Source organism: Sebastes umbrosus, chromosome 11 (assembly GCF_015220745.1).
Source record: "Sebastes umbrosus isolate fSebUmb1 chromosome 11, fSebUmb1.pri, whole genome shotgun sequence".
Lineage (NCBI taxonomy): Eukaryota > Metazoa > Chordata > Actinopteri > Perciformes > Sebastidae > Sebastes > Sebastes umbrosus.
The window spans coordinates 16,683,748-16,704,860 of record NC_051279.1 but is presented as its reverse complement, the minus strand read 5'-3'; the positions used below and the strand labels follow the sequence as shown (position 1 = coordinate 16,704,860).

General features: G+C 41.7%; 1 protein-coding gene across 3 annotated transcripts in view; it reads left to right on the top strand.

Moving 5' to 3' along the window:
* The first annotated feature begins 1,834 nt into the window (after window positions 1–1,834).
* The window catches only part of adam22 (ADAM metallopeptidase domain 22), a 74,180-nt gene continuing 54,901 nt past the window's right edge, over window positions 1,835–21,113 (top strand). Inside the window, exons 1-3 of one of the 3 annotated variants that reach the window (XM_037784183.1) lie at window positions 1,835–2,255; window positions 2,512–2,675; window positions 6,888–6,964. In XM_037784183.1, coding sequence (XP_037640111.1) covers window positions 2,159–2,255; window positions 2,512–2,675; window positions 6,888–6,964 — 338 coding nt within the window. In that variant the 5' untranslated portion in view covers window positions 1,835–2,158. The remainder of the gene's footprint in view (window positions 2,256–2,511; window positions 2,676–6,887; window positions 6,965–21,113) is intronic. The other 2 variants (XM_037784181.1, XM_037784182.1) reach the window with 2 other exon arrangements.

Here is a 21,113-nt window from a genome sequence, read left to right as displayed (position 1 = left end):
TCGTGTATATTTAGTAAGGGAAAATGTATTTTTAAACAATTTTATGAATTTGATTCTATTGCCACTTGAAAATCTATGAAATATTACTGTGAATATTTTTTTTTTTCAGAAATGTTTACAGTGTCTGCAGGCAGTCAATTCCACTGAATAGTATTCAGTGGAAAGGAGCATCATATGGAAAAAGGCAGCTAATATTTTACACAATAATCTGGAGAAGGGTGGCCTGACTCATCCCAGACGTGGGAAACTGATTGTATATGCATATAAAATACATATAATGATTGCATATGTATTGTACGTGTGGTACTTGATATTATATATGACATTTTAAGATTCTTCCTAAGTGCGCTTTTCGTGACCTGCCTTCATGTGCTTTTTCTGATACATTAGCTCAGCTTCTCCTTCTTCCCTGCGTTAAGTGCATTAGCATAGTGGCCTTGTTCTCTCTCTCTGCTCTCAAATGGATGCACTGGGTCAAATGGGAGTCTCTGTGCCTCTGGCATTAAAATAAAGACTTGAGCAACAATGTGTACTGAGGTACAAGCACAGCTGCAAATAAACTGGCAAAGGCAACACTGAATGCACATTATCGACATTTTTTTCTCCTCCCATACAGATAACCTGCTGCTGCTTTTATGAGTGCAAATACTGTTCCTGCCACTTACTGTACATACTATTGTAAACCACACATTAAAGGTCCATTATCTATACCTGCACTTTAGGGTTGCAGGGGCTGGAGTCTATACTAACTCATATAGACGACCATTCACACTAAAATGTACACAACCTTCAATACAAATTTAGAGTCTTCAATCCTTTAAACCGGTGAGAGAAACCACGCAGACACAGGAAGAACATGCAAACTTAACACCTAAAGGCATTTTAGGACGTCATCTTGGACTTTGGGAAACACTAATCGACATTTCTCACCCTTTCCTGACATTTTATAGACCAAACAACTAATCAATTAATCGAGAAAATATTCAATACATTAAACGACAATGAAAATAATCATTAGTGGCAGCCCTATTAGTCCTCAGTCATCTGACTGAACCTAGTCAAGCTTTTGTGGCAGGCGATTCCAAACTTTTGAACATAACGTGTTTGTTTATTTTCCTTTAGTTATCTCAAATAAGATGTTTTGAGCAAATTAAATCCTTATAAACATTAACTGGCCTTAAAATCTTCAGACTTAATGTAACATTGTGCTAGATTATTTCCCCAGAGCCACATCAGCCCCTTGACTAAACAATGATGTTCTGGGGAAAAAAATACATTCTCATCAGCTCATTAACTCTGTAAGATTAGCTGTGTGGTTCTGGTGCATCTCCAGATTCACCTGCAACATTGGTGTAGGTCTAGTGTTAAAGTGATAGTAAAGATGTTGTTGTTGACACAGGGCAGCATCAACAACATCTTTAATATCACTTTAACACTGGTGTAGGATAGTGTTAAAGTGACATTAAAGGTGTTGTTGATGCTGCCTTAATGCGTCAACAGTTTAAAGGTTTTTGTAGAAGATAAACATGTCCAATACATGAACTAGAAGCCTCCCTACATGTGTAAATGAGAAACATGATTTTCCAAACATGTTCCTGTTTGTTGTTTTTGGCAAAACTGGAAATCTTGTATTGTTGCAGTGGTAAAGCATCCACAAAATCATCACCACACATATGAAAATCATTCACTTTCCCGTTTATTCTAACTTGGCAGATGATGGAGTGACTCATGATGATAATAACAGGCAGATTGGGAGCAGGAGGAATGGAGGCTCCTGCAGCCATTGAACATGGAGGGAGGAGGAGGAGGAGGAGGAGGAGCAGCTTCTCTCCATCCTGTCTCTCCACTCCTCTCCTCATATTTATGCATTAGGCGTTTCTGCAGTGAGCCGCTGGATATTGATGTCTTTTAAGGAGGTGTCCCCAGTCCTCCCCTCCTCTCCCTCTCTCTCTCTCTGTCCTCGCCTCCTCCTCCTTAGTGCTGCTGATCCGCTCAGACGCGCTGCGCGTTCAGACTTGTTCAGACCCAGATGGCCTCCAACCATAACCCGACGACCAGCTCCGGCTTCCTGCTCCCCTAGCGAAGGCAGGACCTCCTAGAGCCTGCTCCTGGAATACCGCATTGTTTTTATAATCTAAGAGAGAGAAGAGAAGAGGTGATGGTGCTGATGATGCGCCCTCCATGGTGGATTTCCCTTTTGTGCGTCTGTGGATTGATGCACGTCGCTCACCAGAGCAGCCCTGATGCACAAAATGGTAATATTTTACATATTAACAATATTTATTATCGTGCAAACAAAGCGTCACCCAGGCCTGTTTTTTTGCTTTGTTTATTTGTATCATCAGCTACTTCATGGTCTCCATCTAAAATATGCATGTAGCCTGTAGCTGGATGGTGTTATCAAAAGGAAAATGGGACCATTTCAGATGTGCGGTGTGTTTTTGTGATGAATGCATCATCACCACACGGTGGTAATGAAATCTGGTGTTTTCTTTCCCTCTCTGTGTGCAGGAGACGCCTCGTCGAGCTTGAAGGCTCTTCGTGATGCAGGCAGGTTGGTCTGGAAGGAGGACACGGTGCCTCTCCGGCTGCTCTACAGCAGACACAACCACAGCCAGATCACCGAGGATCAGCTCAGCACCCGGGTGAAAGCTCCCAGCTCCGGATCCACACAGGTACACAGCAGCTTGTGTTGTCAGGATGGAGAGAGAGAGAGAGAGGAGTGTCTGCATGGAGGCTGTGTGCTGCTGCTGCGTGTTTATGTTTTGCATTGATTCCTCTCCTCCTCCTCTGCCCTTGTCTTCAGAGGGGAAATTAATAATTAGTCAATTACAAGCAAAACAGAAGAAACATTTAGGCAGGAACAGACTAATTAGACTGTCTGCAGGTGCTATATGGGTCATCATTGCCTTCATATGCAAAAAAAAAAAAACAGCACACCACTCTGTATTTAAACTGATCAAATATTCTAGCTATATTTACAGCACATTTACTGAAGGAAATCAGCTGTATAGTCATCTGGACAACCAGGATAATTCATAATTTGGTTAAAACTGGCATCATGTGTGTCCAGCTGGGTTACTGTCCCAGCAGCTGCCTCAGCTATACCAGCTCATGTCCCATAAAGCAGCAGTTTTTACTTTAGACATTAATAAAAAGAGGTTATAGAGCTGGATTTGGTATATCTGAGTGGACGATATTATCAGCAGATTTCAGCTTGTCACAGATATGTGAGTATCGGTGTGTATGAGGGCCGGTATGTACCAAGGAGTTGCAGTAGAGAAATGGTAAATAATAAATAAAGATACACTATTTTTAAGGTAGTTTAGAAACTGTCTCGTCATTACATAGTCAGTCCAGCAGAGGGCACTGATGTTTATTTAACTCTTAAATGTCCGTTCATCTGGTAACAATTCTTTAATAACCAAATTTGAGGAATCCTTATCAAAGATGTTGTTTTATGTGTTGTGTTTATGTTAAAGAACGTGGCTGATATATTATTATTGTATTTTTTTAACTTTCAAATATCAATTTGCCTCAAAAATCCAGTATCTGAATATTTACTGTGATAATCTGTAGGAAATATATTCTAAAGAGGGATTGATTGCCAAGATAATTAATTCATTTAAAGATGAAAAATGTTATATTCAGAGCATTAATATAGCAGCAAATAACTATTTGCTATGTAAAGATATAGAGGAGTAATGTCTACCTGAGCAGAGAATGAAGTCACTCTCCCTCTGTGTGTGTTTTGGAATCCGAGTTTTGCCTCACTTTGTTGACATTGCCGGGCCGGCTGCGTGCGCTTTTAGTGCATGTTCGTGCATGTAAGCGTGCACCACTGGCTCATGGTCGCCGCTCTGAACTGCGCTCACACAGAGGTTACCGCTGATAACGCCATCTGTCGGGACGGCGTCGTTGCGTAAGCGTAGCACCCATCCTCCGGTTCCCCCTCAGATAAACACTATTAGCTCTGTCAGCACTTTCGCTGTTGTTTGCATTGTTAGCACCCATGGGTGTATTAAGAGAACTGGATACAGCGTTGGAGGCGGGTGCCCGTTTATTCCTATGAAAGTTGCTTGTGTAAGGGAAATAACTGTGGATTCGGCTATTAGTGTATTTTACAACTTTAAGGACCTAATGATTTAAATAAGGGCTATTAGAGTGTTTGTACTGGGAAGTTGATTCACCTAAAAAAAAAATTATCAGCTGAGTTACATGCGTCTCTTTCCCAATGTAAGTCTGTGGCAAAAAGTATTTTTGGGCACAATGGCATCATGTGACAGACACAGAGGTTGTAGTACCGTCATTTGGCCACTACGAAAATTTACATCAACGACCAGCGTTCTTCCTGGGGGCTTGGCAGGGAGCAGCTGATGCGCCGTCGCTGCGTTGAGAGCCGTTGAGAGGCAATAGAAATGCTCCCAATCCCATATTTAGCACCTTTAAATAGGGATATACATGTATACATAAGTTTACCGTTATTTAATATTATTTTCCACTGCAGCCAGTGTTTGGAACAAGCAACACACCGTAAGCTCGTAGGTAAACTAGGCTATGCATGGGTTAAACTTTGTTTTGCAGTAAGTTTGGACAGCCACCCACTAAATCCACCATGTAACATTATGCAGAAAGCTGTTGTTGATTATCTAAACCCAATGGGCACAACAACAATTGTTGGACAAGAGAGCCTACCAGAACCATTTGGCTTTGACTGTAATAACCGATACAGTGCAGTGATAATCATGATCACTGTAACTGTGTTCACTGACTCAGTTCAGTGAAGCAGCGTGTCTGCTGGGTTCATTTCAAGAGATGAGTCAATTAGCATTGTGCGAACCTGTCATGCGTTTTTAATTTGTGCGGCTTAGGTTTGTGTAGGCTAGCCTATTCAGGGCTCGGAGAGTGGAGAGGGCTACAGATGGTAGCAGGCAGGGAGGTGTTAACCCTTTGTCTCTCTCACACCTCAGACAGAGCTGCAGCCCGATGGGTAAACAAGCTAACAGGAACCATCTGCCATCAGATATCATTTTAAAATGTTCCTTTTGAAACGGATACCAATCTCCACCACAGGCTTGTTGCGTAACAGTCTATCTGTGAACTGGAGTTTAAAGCAAGGAGGCTAATTTTTTCAGAACAAAGGAACATTTTTACTTTCTACACAGATTCTTAAGAAGATTTGCTCAAATCATGTCGTACCTAAAACCTCATATTTTCACGAGTCAACTACCTTCTCTGGAGCCAGTTAAGATAAGCTTGTAATCCCTGAATTTACAGCTCAGGAGGTGTTTATTTTTCTCTAAAGAATGTATTGTGTGAGCTCATGGTTATTAAAAATTAATCAGTTACGGTCTCTAAGTTCTTATTAAGCGATAAAACCATACATTGCAAGTGAGGAATAGATCCAGTGGAGGAGCAGGAGGAGACAGGTGCAGCTTTGATTTGATTTCTGAGTCTCTTATTCTCCAGAGAGTTGAATCTGGTCTGCAGTCAGCCGTGATGTCACTTGCACAAAGTTTGATCAGATATTTTGCTGTTTTTAGATCAACAGCCTAAAAACAAATCTGTCAAATAGTTCTGAAAATGTGTGACACGCAGGGTGTTATTTATATCCTTCTGTTGCACTGCCTATTTTCAGTCTCAGACACAAACAGTCTCACCACTGAATGAGCAGTGGGGAGTTCAGCAAAGTGCTCCTGTTGTTTTGGTGGAAAAACAAACGCTCCAAGTGGAATCAGTGTGTGTCGGTTTGCATGTTTGCCTTCCTGCCTCTCTGTCTGCGTGCAGTGCATTGATAGCACTTACAGTCATACTTTGACGGTCGTGAGTGGAAAGTCCGGCCTGCTATAACTCAGAAATCAATGTAAGAAGAGTCAGTGGTGGCTTCAGAGTATTGGCCCGGCTCAGTCAAGCTGGGATGTGCTTTCATTAAACACAATTACTGGTACCTCCTCCCATCATGGATCCAATCTGCCAGATTAGATTTCATCGCAAGTGTGCCATGGAAAGGGATTGCCCTTTGTGCGCGCTCACCCACACACCCTCTTACCCGCTCATATATGCATTGATCACGCACAGACACACGCCTACAAACAATAGAGTTTGTGGTCAATGGGGACCTCACGGGCTAAGGTCGTCCTTGGGTGAGCACAGGGGCATCTCCTCAAATGGAAACAAAAAACACACACACACCCCTCCTCCCTTCGTTGTGAGGCGGTGTCCGGTCTGTAATGAAGGTATAGCCTGCGGGACGAGCCGGGGGGGGGAGGGTGAGCTGTGTTTTAGAGCAGCTCTGGGACGCTCCTGGACCTGCACAGGAATGATTGTGGGGAGTTCTCATTGACCCGAGGGTGCGCAATGAAGCCTGTACCATATGTGGCCTGAGCTGGGAATGAATCCGACCCTCCTCCAGCTGAATCAATCACACACAGCACATGCAGTCAGAAAAGAGAGCGTGCATTTGTATGTTTTTGTGTTTATCATTGCTGCCAGACAAAAATATGGTTCTGAATTGAATTTCAATGAATCCTTGGCTTTGTGAAACTGTTACAAACTCAGTGTGGTAAACATAGAAATGAATTGGCATCGAGGTAAAATAATGTACATGTTTAAGAGTGTGAGTGGATATTACATAAAATATATTTCTGATTTGTGGCTCAAATGTTACGCAAGCAGAAATTCAAATTCAGAAGAAGAAGACAGACCTTGATGGCTTAATGAAAACAGTGTTATTTTTACTGCTGATTGGTGCTGGAAAAAGGACAATGTAGCCATCCATCAATGTAGATGAAAATTGATTCTTGCATATGATAATGAATTGACCCATGAATATGATAATTGCTGCTTTTAGTAATAGTAAATAATCTGTCTTCTCTGCCTTTTTTTAGGTGAACCATGTGGCACAAGCAAGCTTTCAAGTCGACGCTTTTGGCAGAAAATTCATCTTGGATGTGGAGCTGAATCAGTGAGTATTATTAGATTATTAAATCTGTCTGTTTTACTTCACTCTTAAAACAAATGTGTTAATATCAACACAAGTTGTGTCAATTCCAAACACACTAACGTGTCTATATAAGGACCACACATTTTGTGGCACTTTTAACACAAGTACTGTGTTAAAAGTTTTAGCACAAGATTTGTGTTGGATTTTCAAACACAGTGATTGTGTCAAATATAACACAATATGTGTGGTCCTTATATGAACATATTATTGTGTAAAAATGTGTTAATTGTATTCCTAAGGATTTGAATTTAAATAAGCATAAGGTAGTAAAAAAGGTTAATTTTTATTGTACTATTGATTTTAACCATCGTGGTTTGTGGCGTTTGTAGACTTTCTTGCAGATCTTTCTGCCTTCTAGGAAAACTGTGGTTTCTTCTTTGTAGACTCCATTCGCTGAGAAAGCGAAAAAACTGGTTTCAGTCGTTATTCACTTTGATAAAATAACACAAAGCCACTTCCACAAACACTCATTTCACTCTTGCATACTCCTAAAACTGCCAGTGAAGTAGCGATGTGATTGGTTAATGGTTTAACACACGTTATGTGTGTCCAGTTTTAGATTAAACAACACATCACATGTAGAAAACAACACAATATGTGTCTGTTTGGTAATAACACAAAGATTGTCAGCTAACAACACATTTGTATTAAGAGTGTAGCTATCTGTCTGGCTGTCTACCAATCTATTTTTCTATATGTCTGTTGGTTGATTCATTGCAGTTGTGTTAGTAGCTTTATTTCTCCACTTGCTTATTAATGTTTTTAATATGCTATGGCTGGGCTGACAATGACGCACACATGAAGGGGGATTCATTTTTATTCCCTTAATGTTCATGAAATGTTCACTTACTTGTTGAAATGATCCCAGCAGGAGTCATACATCATTCTCTCGGGCCTGAGCAACACTTGTTCTTGTTTTGTGTGGTTCTGCTGGACAGAGGTCATATTTTCTTGCTCTCTTAGTGCTGTTTATTGCTTGTTTTTGGGAATGCACTCTATAGGTCATAAATATCTAATGCTGGTGTGTGCTGAAGTGGGCCATTGTATGAATGAATGTATACGTATCCATGTGTGTATATGTGTTTGTTGCCGCAGGTCAGTTATTGTGTGTGTGTGTATGATTTAGAGATTCTATCATAATAGGAAGTGATTTACGGTAAAAGCTGGAGCACTGCCCTGTCAGACACTGATATTGATCACAGCACTGCTGATGGAAAGCGAGCAACTCCTTATTTTCTCTCTCCCTCTTACTCGGCCTCTGACTCTCTTTTTTCCTCAACCGCACACACTTTTTTAAAATCGCCCTTCTCTCTAAACCTTTCTGTGTTTTTGTTTGTGTCGCCTTTGAGACCATGGCTTGTTTGTGTCATTTAGCCACCAAACAGAAAGCCTGTGAACACACATACAGTGATGCTGCTGCCTGTTCATCACAGCGGAAGTCACTCCCCTACTGAGAGAAACGTTACATCACAGGAATTCCCACGTTTAGAGGATATGTTTCTGTGAAGCCTGCAGCTCACTGCGTGACGCATCAACCAGTCATGGATAAAAATGTGTCGTCCGCACACACACGCACACATATAGGTCTACGTTAACACACGCACATACATTCATCAGCACTCGGTTTGATGTTGAGTCATTATTCATGTGTGTGACGGCTGCTTTCAGCGTCCTTTCCCATAATTTCTTAACTGGATGTGGTGCAGAAAGTCCATCAGAATTGTCGGCTGAAAGGAAACACTTAAAGTGAAATCCTGTTTTTAGCTTTCCAGAGAGTGAAGTAGCCTCCACCCAGACTGCTCCGGGCAACAGTTTGACATGTGTGGCTCTGAATAAGAATGAGAGACTGAGATCAGTGCAATAGAGCATTGTACTGTGTGACATTCATCTGTTTTCTCTAAAAATCGTTGTACTTTTTTTGTAGGACTGAAACCATAAGCCAAAACAAAGAAAATATATTTTGTTTGTTATTTTTCAAACAAAAATATAAAACATTTTCCTAGTTCCAGTTTCTCATGTGTGAGGATTTGCTGTTTTTTTTTGTTTTATTTGATCATAAATTGAATATTTTTAGGTTTTGGACTGTTGATTGTGGAAAACAAGCAATTTGATGACACCACTTGAGCTTTAAACGTGCTAAATGCGAAATTGGGAGCATTTCTATTGCCTCCGCATGGCTCTCAACATGACGACAGCTGAGCCGCTGGCTTGCAGCTAACGGTGCTAGCAGCGCTAACAGTGAAAACAAAGGCAACAGTACTGGCAGAGCTAACAGTGTTAACCTGGGAGGGGGGACCGGACATTGCAAATAGTAGTTTGCTGCTATATTTGATGCTCTGGATATCTTATAGAGAACCTTTTAAGAAACTGTGTTGTTCAGTAATGCAACGATTAGTCGATTAATTGATCAGTCAATTTATAGAAAGTAGGGATGCACCGATCCGACTTTTTCAGTCCTGATACCGATACCTGGGCTTTCGGTATCGGCCGACACTGAGTACCGATCCGATACCAGTGTTTAATTAATAAACTCTACGCCTCACTGTGTGGAAGAGACTGGGATCATTCTTTTATGTGAAAGGCAACAGCAGGCTTGACTTAAACATTGTTTTCCTAACTTTGTAAAATAAAATCTAACAAATACATACATAGATATAAATAAAGTGAATTGTTATTTATTATTGAAATAATAACTTGGTAACATTTCTTTTCAAAATTAACAGGAATTATAATTCAAGTGTCCAATTCCAGACAGCTGACATGTTTGTTGTTAGCTCCCTCAGCTATGCGGTCTACCGGCATGCTGCTGATGCATGACGTAGTACGCACACGTGTAATCAGACGTAAACATAGAGTTGAATTGAATAGATCTGCCCCATTGTCACCGATACCCGATCCAGCTATTTGAGTCAGTATCGGCCCGATATAAGTATCGGAATGGTGCATCTGTAATAGAAAATGAATCTGCAACTACTGTATTTTGATTATCAATTAAGTGATTCATCAAGCAAAAAGGCCAAAGGTTAGGTGGTTCCAGCTTCTTAAATTTGATTATTTACTGTTTTTTCTTTGTTTTATATCATTGCAAATTGAATATCTTTGAGTTTTGGACTGTTGTTGGACAAAACAAGAAATGTTGGTCTCTGAGAAATTCAATTAAATCGAAAAAAACAACAACAACAAACAAACAGATTAATTGATAATGGATTATAATCATTATTTGGAGCCCTGTGTGTATTGTGATTGATATAGTTTAAATTGTTGGAATGTTTTGTTTTGTGGCTTGTAACTTACCATCCTTCTCGGGGGCAGCCCTCCGGTTTCCCTCTGTGTCTGAACGAGTACACCCCAGATTCCTCCTCCTGCAGCCCTCCTCTGTCATCATCGTCGTCCTCTTCCACACTCCTCTGTGAACCGATCCCCCGCTTGACAGTCACACTGATTTTGTTTACAGATAGCTTTCACGCCAGACAGATTAAACCCAGTTGATGCATGCGTGTGGGTGCAGGAGTGGGAGGTATTTTCGCTGAATGGGCCAACATTTGTTTTTTTTGGCCTCCAGTAACGAAAACCTAGTTCTCTCATTTTGATCAATGACTGACTCCGCTGCGGTGCGTTTGTTTGTGTTTAATTGTTGCCATGAGCAAGATTGTGTTTTTCAGCTTTAGTTGTCAGCTGTGTCTCTAGTGCTACAGTACGTATTATCGTTGCGATCATCCTCTCTGAGCAGCCTTCTCTGAGTCTTTGCCTCGAGTTGATGTTTAGCCATAGACTGTAAATAATAGGAGTGTAGGCGTTTTGTTATAAAGTCATATATCTTGTGCTTTTTTAACACAAGTTAGCTGTTATTCTCAAATGTGAAGATTTTATTTGTACATCCATCCATCCATCCATCCACAATTATCCTGTTCAGGGTCATACAGGCTGCCTATCCCAGCATGCACTGCACAAGAGGCAGGGTAAACCCTTGAGAGGTTGTTATCCTATCATAGAACTTGCACAGAGACATTTTTTTAGATAAGAAATTGGTCAATAGGAGTGTCCCGTCTGGTGAGAATAATCCAACATATTAATGTGTAGTCGTTGGCTCTCTCAGTAGCAAAATGTCACACTGACACGAGTCACCCATGTGAAGTGTGACAGTCAATAGAGAGGAAGTCAGGAGGGGGTTGGTGGGTCATGGGGTCTTTATTCTCACTCTGTCTTTGTCTTCCTCTTACTCCTCCATCACAGCAGCCGGCTACAATTTACCATTCATGGGACTAGAGTGAGCTAAAAATGTGCACAGGATGGGGGGTTGCGTCTTTTTAATCATCCTCAACCCCAAAACACACACACACGCACACTGACACAAACACACACACATGCACGCACGTACGTCTCCACCCTTGATTTCCCCCACTCTCCATTCAGCCATGCCCCTACCACCCCTTTACCCCGCCCCTCCCACCTGCTCTCACTGAATAATAGATGGTGCTTTAAGATTAAAGACGAGTGTGCACACCCTGTATGTGTGTGTGTGTGTGTGTGTGTGTAATGGTTTCCGGCTTGACCGACGTGAGTTGAAAGGGAAACATTCAGATGATGCACGTGCACAGTGTTACATATAACTGCCTTTTCACAATAGTAAAGTATACTCTTGCACATACACACACACACTTTTACGCACTGGTACAGAAAAGTTGATTAGTGCAATAGGGAAACTGATCGTTAACTGATTATCTTTGGGTGTTGGACTGTTGGTCGGAGAAAATAAGCAAATTGAATATGTCAACGTGGGGTATTTTTCACAGTTTTCTGATATTTTATAGACCAAATAATTCAATAATAATTGAATTAATTGAAAAAAACAATACAGAAGAGTTTAGTAATGAAAATGATCGTTATTTGCAATATGGAAAATGCATGCAAACTTCCATATGACATGATCAAATTGATGTTGTCAAAATGATTATAAACATCAATCATTTTTAAATTACAACTTGCTTGTTTTTGCAACAGTATTACATAATATGTTCCCATCGTGACAATACAATTCCACTGAAAGTTAATTAAATGATAGTATTTAATTATAACCCAGTCCTAACTCATTGTGTTGTTGAAACAAACATCTACCAGGCTAGTTCCTATCACCTATATTTTCATCACATTAATTAGAAAAGCTATTATTCTATCACATCAATTCATAATATATATTCAACAAACTGCATAGTTTCTGATAACAAACAATAACAAGCTGGAAGGTAGTCGCTTGACTGTGCTAAAGAAACAGTGAGGGAGTGAGCAGAGGGAACATGTCTGTATGATTTTGTATTCATATAGTATGAAGGTTATGTATGTATGACAATATGTGAGTGCAGACAGAGAGAAGAACAGGTGGACAGGTCCAGCTGGGACCAGAGAGTTTCACAACCTCTTCAGTGTTACGAAAATAATCGTCTGCAGCAGCATAAAGAGAAAAGGGCTTCTCCCTCTCCTCATGTGCGATGTTGACACCGACAGACACTCAGTGCATTAGTATTTCTACTACTATGTCGTTTCAGCTTTCCCTGCATGCACTCAAATACTTCATGCAAATGCTGAGGGTCAGTTGGAGGCAATGCTATTATAACGCATTATTCATCTTTGTGAAGGGAGGTGTGTGTGTGCACCAGCGGATGACAGCGTTAGTGGGGATAGAGCACTGATATAAAATTGGGGTCCCTCTTACTGCCGATGTTAGGCAAGAAGCTAACCAAACATCCCACGGTTCAGTGATTTGATGAATGTGCGCATGTGTTAGTGTGTCTGTGCTTGGGGAAGGGATGTGTGTGTGAAGAGGGTTGATTCAACCACCGCAGTCGTCAATAGGGTGTCAAAAGCTGCTGCTGAGTCTTTGTGTGTGTCGTGTCGTTGGGCCTCAGGTGCAGAAGAGGCCCGTAAAGTGTTGTCTTAATTAGTGATAACAAGACGGGATCGAAAGAAATGAGGCTCAGACGGATGAGGGGAGGATCAATACGTAAGAGGAGGAAAACAAAGAGATTCGGACAAACAAAGATGGATTTTTTTCAGCCGATACCAATGACCGATAAATACCTGCTTCTCATGGACGATACCGATAAGATAACCGATGATTTCCCATTTTTGTATTTTAAAAAGAAGTTCATAACTTGTAGTTTATGCACACCTGAGGGTAAGAAAGGCTAAGTGTAGTGAGCAAAGGATGGATGATTTAATGTTCTATAGCTCTGACCTGATCTTATCTAACTGGCATCACTATTGTTAACACAACCAAAACAAAGAGCAGTTCTGACTCTTCAAATGTACATTTTTTTTCTAGTAAAGTACATAAAAAAACTTGTATTGCAAATTGGAATCGTGTTGTCGTCTGAAACTGAAAAATGTTTAACTCTCTAGTCGGCGTGCCGCGCTTCTTCTTCTTTTCTGTGATTATAAACCAACTTTAAAGGTGCATACCACCACCTACTGTATCAGAGTGAATAGATGATGTGCTTATTTGTCAATGAAAGCAATTTGGTTTCGCATTATCGGCCGATAATTTATCCACTATAATTTAATTATCGGAATAATACATAATAAATGTATAGGCCCGTTATATTTTGCAGTATCCCTGTCAGTATGCCTCTTGCTTATTTGAGCTCACAGAAAGAATCACTCTAGGTGTCAAACGTTTTTGCAAACAAAGTTATTTTTACATGCATTGTTGTTCATCAAAATGCATTGTGTGTATCCTTGAGGCCTGACAAACGTGTTGAAAGCATTTTTGTCCTTATATAACCTTTGCAATGCGATATTTAATCCTTTAAATACGGACCTCCCGTGGGCGGCCAATCTCATAAAATGCTCATCATCTGCTCATAAAAATGTGCATATCTCAAAAAGTAAACAATGTGCATAGTTCAACTTATGGAGTGTTAAAAAATATTTTGTTCATGTTTCTACATTCAGAATTTGTTAGGATCAATATGTTTTGTGTGTGTATTTAGTAACATTTTTATGAAAAAAAACATCTGATTTTTAATTTTTTTTAAATTTATGACACAATTTCAATACTTTTTATAAATTATTATGTTTTATTGACTTATATAACCTTTTAGCTTGGGTTGTACAGATTTTAGGGATATGAAGCATTTGAAGATCCTCCAAGAAATTACATTACAGTAAGCATAAATACCAATGTAGGCACTGGCGGACCATTTCTATTGCAGAGTTCAAAGGGTTAAAACATATTTCAAACTAAGGATTGTTACATCCATGTTTGCTCGCTAACAGTCTTCTTCCTCTCCTTTGTCGGCACATTTATATTTCTTTGTGTGTTACTGCCGTCAATGAAACATCAATTACAGCATGCAAAATGTGTCAGGACTGTTTGTCTCGCCTGCATGCTCGCACGTGTACATGTGCAGCTCCGTAGCACTACTAGTGGTAAAAAAAACTCCACAGGGTACTTTTAATAAGACATACTCGAGGTAGAAATGGCCAAACTTAATATTAATGTTACTCTAATACACCCTGGTATTGACGTTAGGCGACCCACACATTTTTACAGTATGTTATTTCCGGTTTATCTTTTAACTTCAGGTGGTTATTGTCGGCTGTAGAAGTCAAAAGTCTCGGTCCTGACCGTTTCAAACAGTCTGTTAATAAATTCTCAAAGTTGGGAGCACACATCCACATTTCTGAAGAGGTCATATGACCTAATGCTACCACACACGCCTCAGATATCGGATTTAAAAAGTCCTTTAACTAGTGTACAAGCTGGCAGCTAGCTCAACTAACTTACTGTGTGTTGCAGCAGTACATTAACATGATGTTTCTATTATTATTTAATTATATTATATACATTTCTACTATCAAAGAACCAGATATTTTCTAACATCTTGCTCATTGTTTGTATTAATGATTCAACTTCCCCACCCAAGCCTTGCGAGTGCTCTAAATGTCATCTAACAGTGTCGTCTTTGTACAAGATGACCCTGACGACCAAAGCATCTCATCCTACTTGTTTTTGAGCAGCGCAGTGGGAGGAGACGCTGGTTATAAAAGTATTTTTTAACCAACAATTATCTCTTGTTCACTCGCACGACAAACAAGTGCATCAAAATGCCATTCAGATGATGTCATGTCTGTGTTAACTTCACGACTTTGAGTGGACTTTGGCCATTCGATCCCTAAAATGTGTGCAGGTGTCCGGCTGCCTCGGACCGTGAAAGGCGCTGGTGCTGTGGTGTGCCCCTGTGCCGTGTGCGCGTGCAAGTGTGTATTTATGCGTGCGTCGCTTGTACGTACTTGTGCATGCAGCCTTGCATCTCCACGTGTACAGCATGTGATTTAACTCTCTCTCATGTCCCATTCCAAGATCATTTATCATCCACCCGTGTCTCGCTGCCTGCATCCTGACATTGCTACAACCCAACTCCACTCTTCTCCTTTTCCACCTCCATCTCTGTCTCTCCTCCTCCGTTCCCAGGTCTGTAATTTATTGCAGAGAGGCGTGATCTGATTTACTGCGGATTTAATGAGAAAAACACAGAGAGTGGAGTGTGTGTGTGTGAGAGAGAGAGAGGGAGAGAAAGAAATAGTTAAGGATGAGGAGAAAGAAGAGGACAGAGAGAGAGAGAGATGTGTGGATGTCCTTCATGCACCCTTGAGTCTTGGTGGGTGGGTTGAGTAAGTGCAGGAGATAGGGAGAGATAGAGTGGTGTGTGTGTGTGTGTGTGTGTGTGTGTGTGTGTGTGTGTGTGTGTGTGTGTGTGCATGCTCGAGGGAGGTACTTGAAAGGAGTACCCTAAAAAGAAAATAGTCCCCGGCTCCTCTCTTCCTCTCCTCTCCCCAACCCTATCTCCTACTTTCTTCTGCTCTTCTCGCCTCTGGCAGGACTTCTCTCTCTGATCTGTGCGTCATCCGATCACACACACATGCGCACACTTTAGCAGATACTGTAGCTTTAGTTATCACATTGGGAATTATGTTTGTGAGTGCGTCTGTGAGAAAACTCAGTGCTCACAAACACTATATTACAGATAGTGTTTGGCTCAGCGTCACATCCAGGACTGTGTATATACAGTATGTCCTGGTAATATAAGGGAGTGAGTGTGTTTTGTGGCGTGTGTCAGGAAGATGGATACAGATTAATTTTATGGAGGTGAGCAGGGTTACTTTAGAAGAACAAATAGCAGTACGGATGTTTGCAGTTACAGCGTGTAAATATATGTTTGTTTTGTGTTCTTAAAGACGTGTTGCACTTCAGAGGCCCTGCAGGAGTTCTTTAGGCATATTTGAGAACAGATAAACAGTTTAGATTAAAGGAAAGGTTCACATTTTTCAAATCTGTCGTAAAACAAAACTCACATATCCAGATATATATACATATTGAAGCAGTTTTTGGTCGCTGCAAAATTCCTCGTGTTCATACTGCCCATTGAGAGATCAGCCAAAGTTCACATGAGGCTTCAGTCGAAACTCTCGCAAGATGGTTGAGGTTAGGCATTGACCTTGAATAGTTAAGGTTGGGATAGTTCGTCGGGCAACGAGTCTCGCAAGAGTTTTCACAACTTGTGGGTTACCTTCTAGACATGACCGGGTTTTTTTTCCGGCTTTTGCCTTTATTTGACAGAGATAGTGATAGTAATGAAATGGGGAGAGAGAGGGGATGACATGCAGCAAACGATTCGAACCCTGAGCTGCTGCGGCAGGGACTCAGCCTTTGGTACATGGGGCGCCGCTCTACCATGTGAGCTACCGGGGCACCCCGGGGCACTCCTGACTGTGTTTGTTTTTAACCGATGAATATGTTTTGGCACAAACACGTTTTCTTCTGTGACTGCTGCTGAGCCATCATATAACGTGGAAGAGCTACTGCTGAGCAGCCGGACAGATGGCGGGTTTGATTCTGCATCGACCGAGAGTCACATTCTGGAGCCGTTTACTGGCGGGAGGAGAGCTCCGAGTTTGTTTCTATTTTTTGAAACTTTGAACAGCAGCAACTGAGTGAACTGTCTGTGTGTTTCTGTTAGCATGTTAGCAGAGCAGCTGCAGCAACAACAGTTCTGTGCATGTTTCTGTTTAGACTTTACAAGCGCACGACTTCTGCATGTCACCGCCCCAATATGAAGGGCCTTCCTGAAGACTTTTGATTGGTTCTGATATGCAGGTTTTTTTTGGTATATTGTTTCCACCCAGTTTAAGCAACGAAACCAGGCAGATTTGTCTTCAGTTTCTAGTTGAGCGAAGCATTTAGAAACTGACTTGTGAGTCAAGAGATTGTAAGAAATCTCCTTTTAATAGTATTATCCCTCCATCGCAGCTCAGCAAAGAAACACTGTCTAGGGAAATAAAATCAAGGAATTTTGCAGTAAAAGATACCCACTTGATTGTCAAACTCAGACTGCTTAAAATCTCATAATAGCTTCAGCTGTACTTTAGAATGATTTTTTGTCCAGAACGAGGATTGTGGATTTTGTCCACCATCACTTACATGTGTGATTGTGTCAGGATGGGATCTCTCCAGGGCCAGTACGAACAGGAGGAAAAACAATAGCAACCAGAAACTGTTTTATGGCAAACCATCCAATAGCTGCTGAGACATTTCACTCAAAACCACAATTGCAAACCTTGTGGTGGTGTCAGAGGTAAAGTCAGGGGATCACCAAAGTCATTAGGGTTCATCATCTGGGCACAATGAATGTCCGCACAAAATTTCATGGCAATCCATAAATACAGATATTTCAGTCTGGACCAAAGTGGTGACATCACCATCCTTAAAAATGTGAAGGGTATGTGTGTGTAGACTTTGCAGGATGTCAAGCGTTGAATTACTGGTCTTCTCTTTTATGCTCCATCTCCAGCTTCCTTCTTCCCATCTCCTTATATTCCTTTATTTACTCCCCCTCCGTTCCCCCCTCTCTTTTCTGTCGAGCCGTCTCGACTCAGTGTGGAGGATTAGTGGAGACAAAGAGAGATCCAGGAGCCGACTCTCGCTGAGGACGGGGACAGAAGGAAACACTGTTGTTCTCTCAGCAGGAAAAGATACTAATGCCTCTCTAAAGACTATTGTCTCTTGTAGATTACTCCCTTTCCTCTGTCATGCTGAATAAAAATCAATCGAAATGATAATTTACTGTCAGCAGATTAACTATTTAACCGCTGTAACAAAGTCTGATGGAGTCAGTGGATAGATGGAGACCAAATTTACCCACAAACACACACATAATGATGTTAGGGCATAAAACAGAATAATCTTATCAGCTGAACATAAAAAAGTAAACAAGTCATGATTACTTGGTCCCAAGTGTACAGGGCTCCAAAAGTCTGTATCTGTTGACCCTGTTTACATGGCGTGGAGTTTGATAACAATTCACATGTTGTCACAGATATAGATCTGCATGTTCTCCTTCGTGCACACAACATCCCCGGCCACTGCATAATTCAGGAGTCAACTCTATTTAGCTTGTATGATGCGTGCTATATAGACCCGAAGAGCGGGAGCATACGCTTTCTGATTCATTCTTCCTCTTTTTTTTTTGTTCTATTTAGCATCAACATTTCTTGTTTGTGAGCGTCAGTATTCCCTGTGCAATAAGAGGAGGGATCCCAGTGAGTGTGCCGGTGGAATTGCATGTCTGATAAGTGATTGGAGAGTGAATGAATTATAGCCTGGAGACCTTTAATGAGGCCTCAGTGGGAGGGAGGCTGAGGCTAGAGAAGGGGGTGGTGGTATAGGCAGGTGAAAGCAGCTGCAGCTTTCCCCAAAGAGAAACCTCCACCCCCCTCTCTTCTCTCCTTTTCACATCTTTATTTCCCTTATCCACCTTTCCATCTTGCTGCAACCCTCCACCCCCCCCTCATGTTTTCTCTGGTGCACTTCTCCCGGCTCTTTCCTCAGCACTCCCCCCATCCTCATTACGGACGCCTGACATAGCACATGTTCAGTCCTTTGTGCGCCGGTGCCCTTTTTATTACCGGGTTAAATGGAAAGAAATCCATATATGGAGCAGAAGTCCATTTGATGACTACAGTGCTTGTACGCAGATGTGTATGGACGTAACGTACGGACGCATCTTATTAAATTTGCTTCATTTTTTTTAAACTTGTGCTTATGTTTGGGTGTTTTGGGTGTATTAAGAAGAGTCTTTGAAAGCAGCTAGATTGGCCTGCGTGAAAGCAATGAAAAGCCTGCTACCCCAACACTTGTGCCAATCCACTCACACACACACACACACACACACATATACACACACACACACAAACATTAGTCCTGCCAATCTGTCCTTTATGTGCTGTTTTTCATCCGAGTGTCACCGCGGTGCTTGGCGACACAGATCGTGAGAGGAATTTTAGACCACATGGAAACTTGGTTGGTGTGTGCCAGTGTTTGTGTGCATGATTCACCTCAGGAGATCGAACACGGGTTGCCACAGCAGACGTCTTCGCCCACAGCAACTCGCAACGAAATGCTTTAAAAGGGAAGTTTGAAGTTTTTGACGTGACTGACAGCCAGACGGACTCAGTGCGCTCGTTTTTTCTCACTGCTTCAGTCAGTTCTCACCTCCTGAAGACCCACTTAATAAAGTTGAATAAGTCTTTTCAGAGCAACATTTTCCCAGCTGAAGCAGACGTCAGTGCTCTTAGATTTGTGTGGGTGTGGGCTGACTGACGTTAAAGTGTAAAGAAAGCGAGAGAGGGATGTGATTACTATGTAAATAGCTGCTCTAGATTGGCTATGAAATGTTTTCAGCTGAAAGTGGAGCGTCTGCGGATCCACCTCTGAAATCTCTTCCAGGCCTGATTGACAGCTGGACGGCAGCTCTCAAACAGATGTTGCCGCGGCGACGGAGCCAAGAAAATTCTCCTCCGGTACAACGGAGGACGAGCAGACTATTTAGAAAAGCAATGAGCTGAGATAATGAGAGTAACAGGCACTGAATGAGCAGGAGATGTGGGTGCTGTTTCCCTCCGTCTTGTGTTGCAGCACACACATCTGGTCTGGCACCTTTAGGCCAGATGCCACACAAATATGTCTGACATGAGACATAGACCACTTGTGCCACCATAAATCTGTTACATAAGCTCTTGAATGGTGTAATGATGTGATAATTTATTACATTTATGAACTGCTTCTGATTCCCCCATCCCTTTTTTCTGTTTACTCTTGTTTATGAAATCTTCAGCTTCGTTTTACAAACCGCCTTCCTCTGATCATCATTTATGTTGAAAGTTTGCAGCATTTATGTCCACAGAGAGATGGATCACATGCAAACAGCGCATAAGAGTCAGTCTGTTTGCATCCCTTTCATTCAGTCATGAAGCTACAAAGAGGCAAAGCGCTCGGTTATACATTTATACATATGTGAGTACGCATGTTAACACGAAGAGGGGGGCTGTGTGTCTCTACATTTGTGTGGGGGATGGGGTTGAGGCTGAGTTTGCGTCTTTGTCTGTCAAATAAATTATTTAAATCCCGTAATGACGAAAGCTGAAATCTGTTATCGGCGTCCTCCATTAGAGGCCTGTGCGTCTGCCTTGCTGCCTCAGTATGCTCCTCGCTTGCTCCCCCTGTCTGGGCTCAGCGTGGGGTTGGATAAAGATCACAAGCTCTGAATCTTAAGCACACATCCCAGCAGAACAAAGGCTAACAGCGCGCGCCTGTGACCTAGGGACTCTCATGCACACAGCGAACGTCTTCATCACAGGAGCGTGTGAATATTTTGACGGCGGTTCTTTTTGATGCAAAATGCTGATAAAATGTCACTTGCGTCTCAAGAGTCGCGGCGCCTTTAATTTGAAGGATGTTGACGGAAGTCTGAGGTGTGAAGTCTGCACAATAGGGGTTGCCTGTTTTACACATACAGGGTTTTGCCCCAGGAGAGAGCTTAATGGCAGTGCATGATGGGATATGTGTTAGGGTCTTGATCTCTTTATTCACACCTTGCGCTTCCTTCTTTTAACTTTCGTCGTCTCTTTCCTTTCCTCTGTCTCATTATTCCCCCCTTGACAGCCGTTCTCTCCCTCTTTCCATTTTCCCTCCCTCTCTCTCTCTCTCTCCTCTTTGCCTGCATGTTTTTTATTGCTGTAGCAAACTGCCCATTAGTCAACTTAGAAAGCAGCCTCC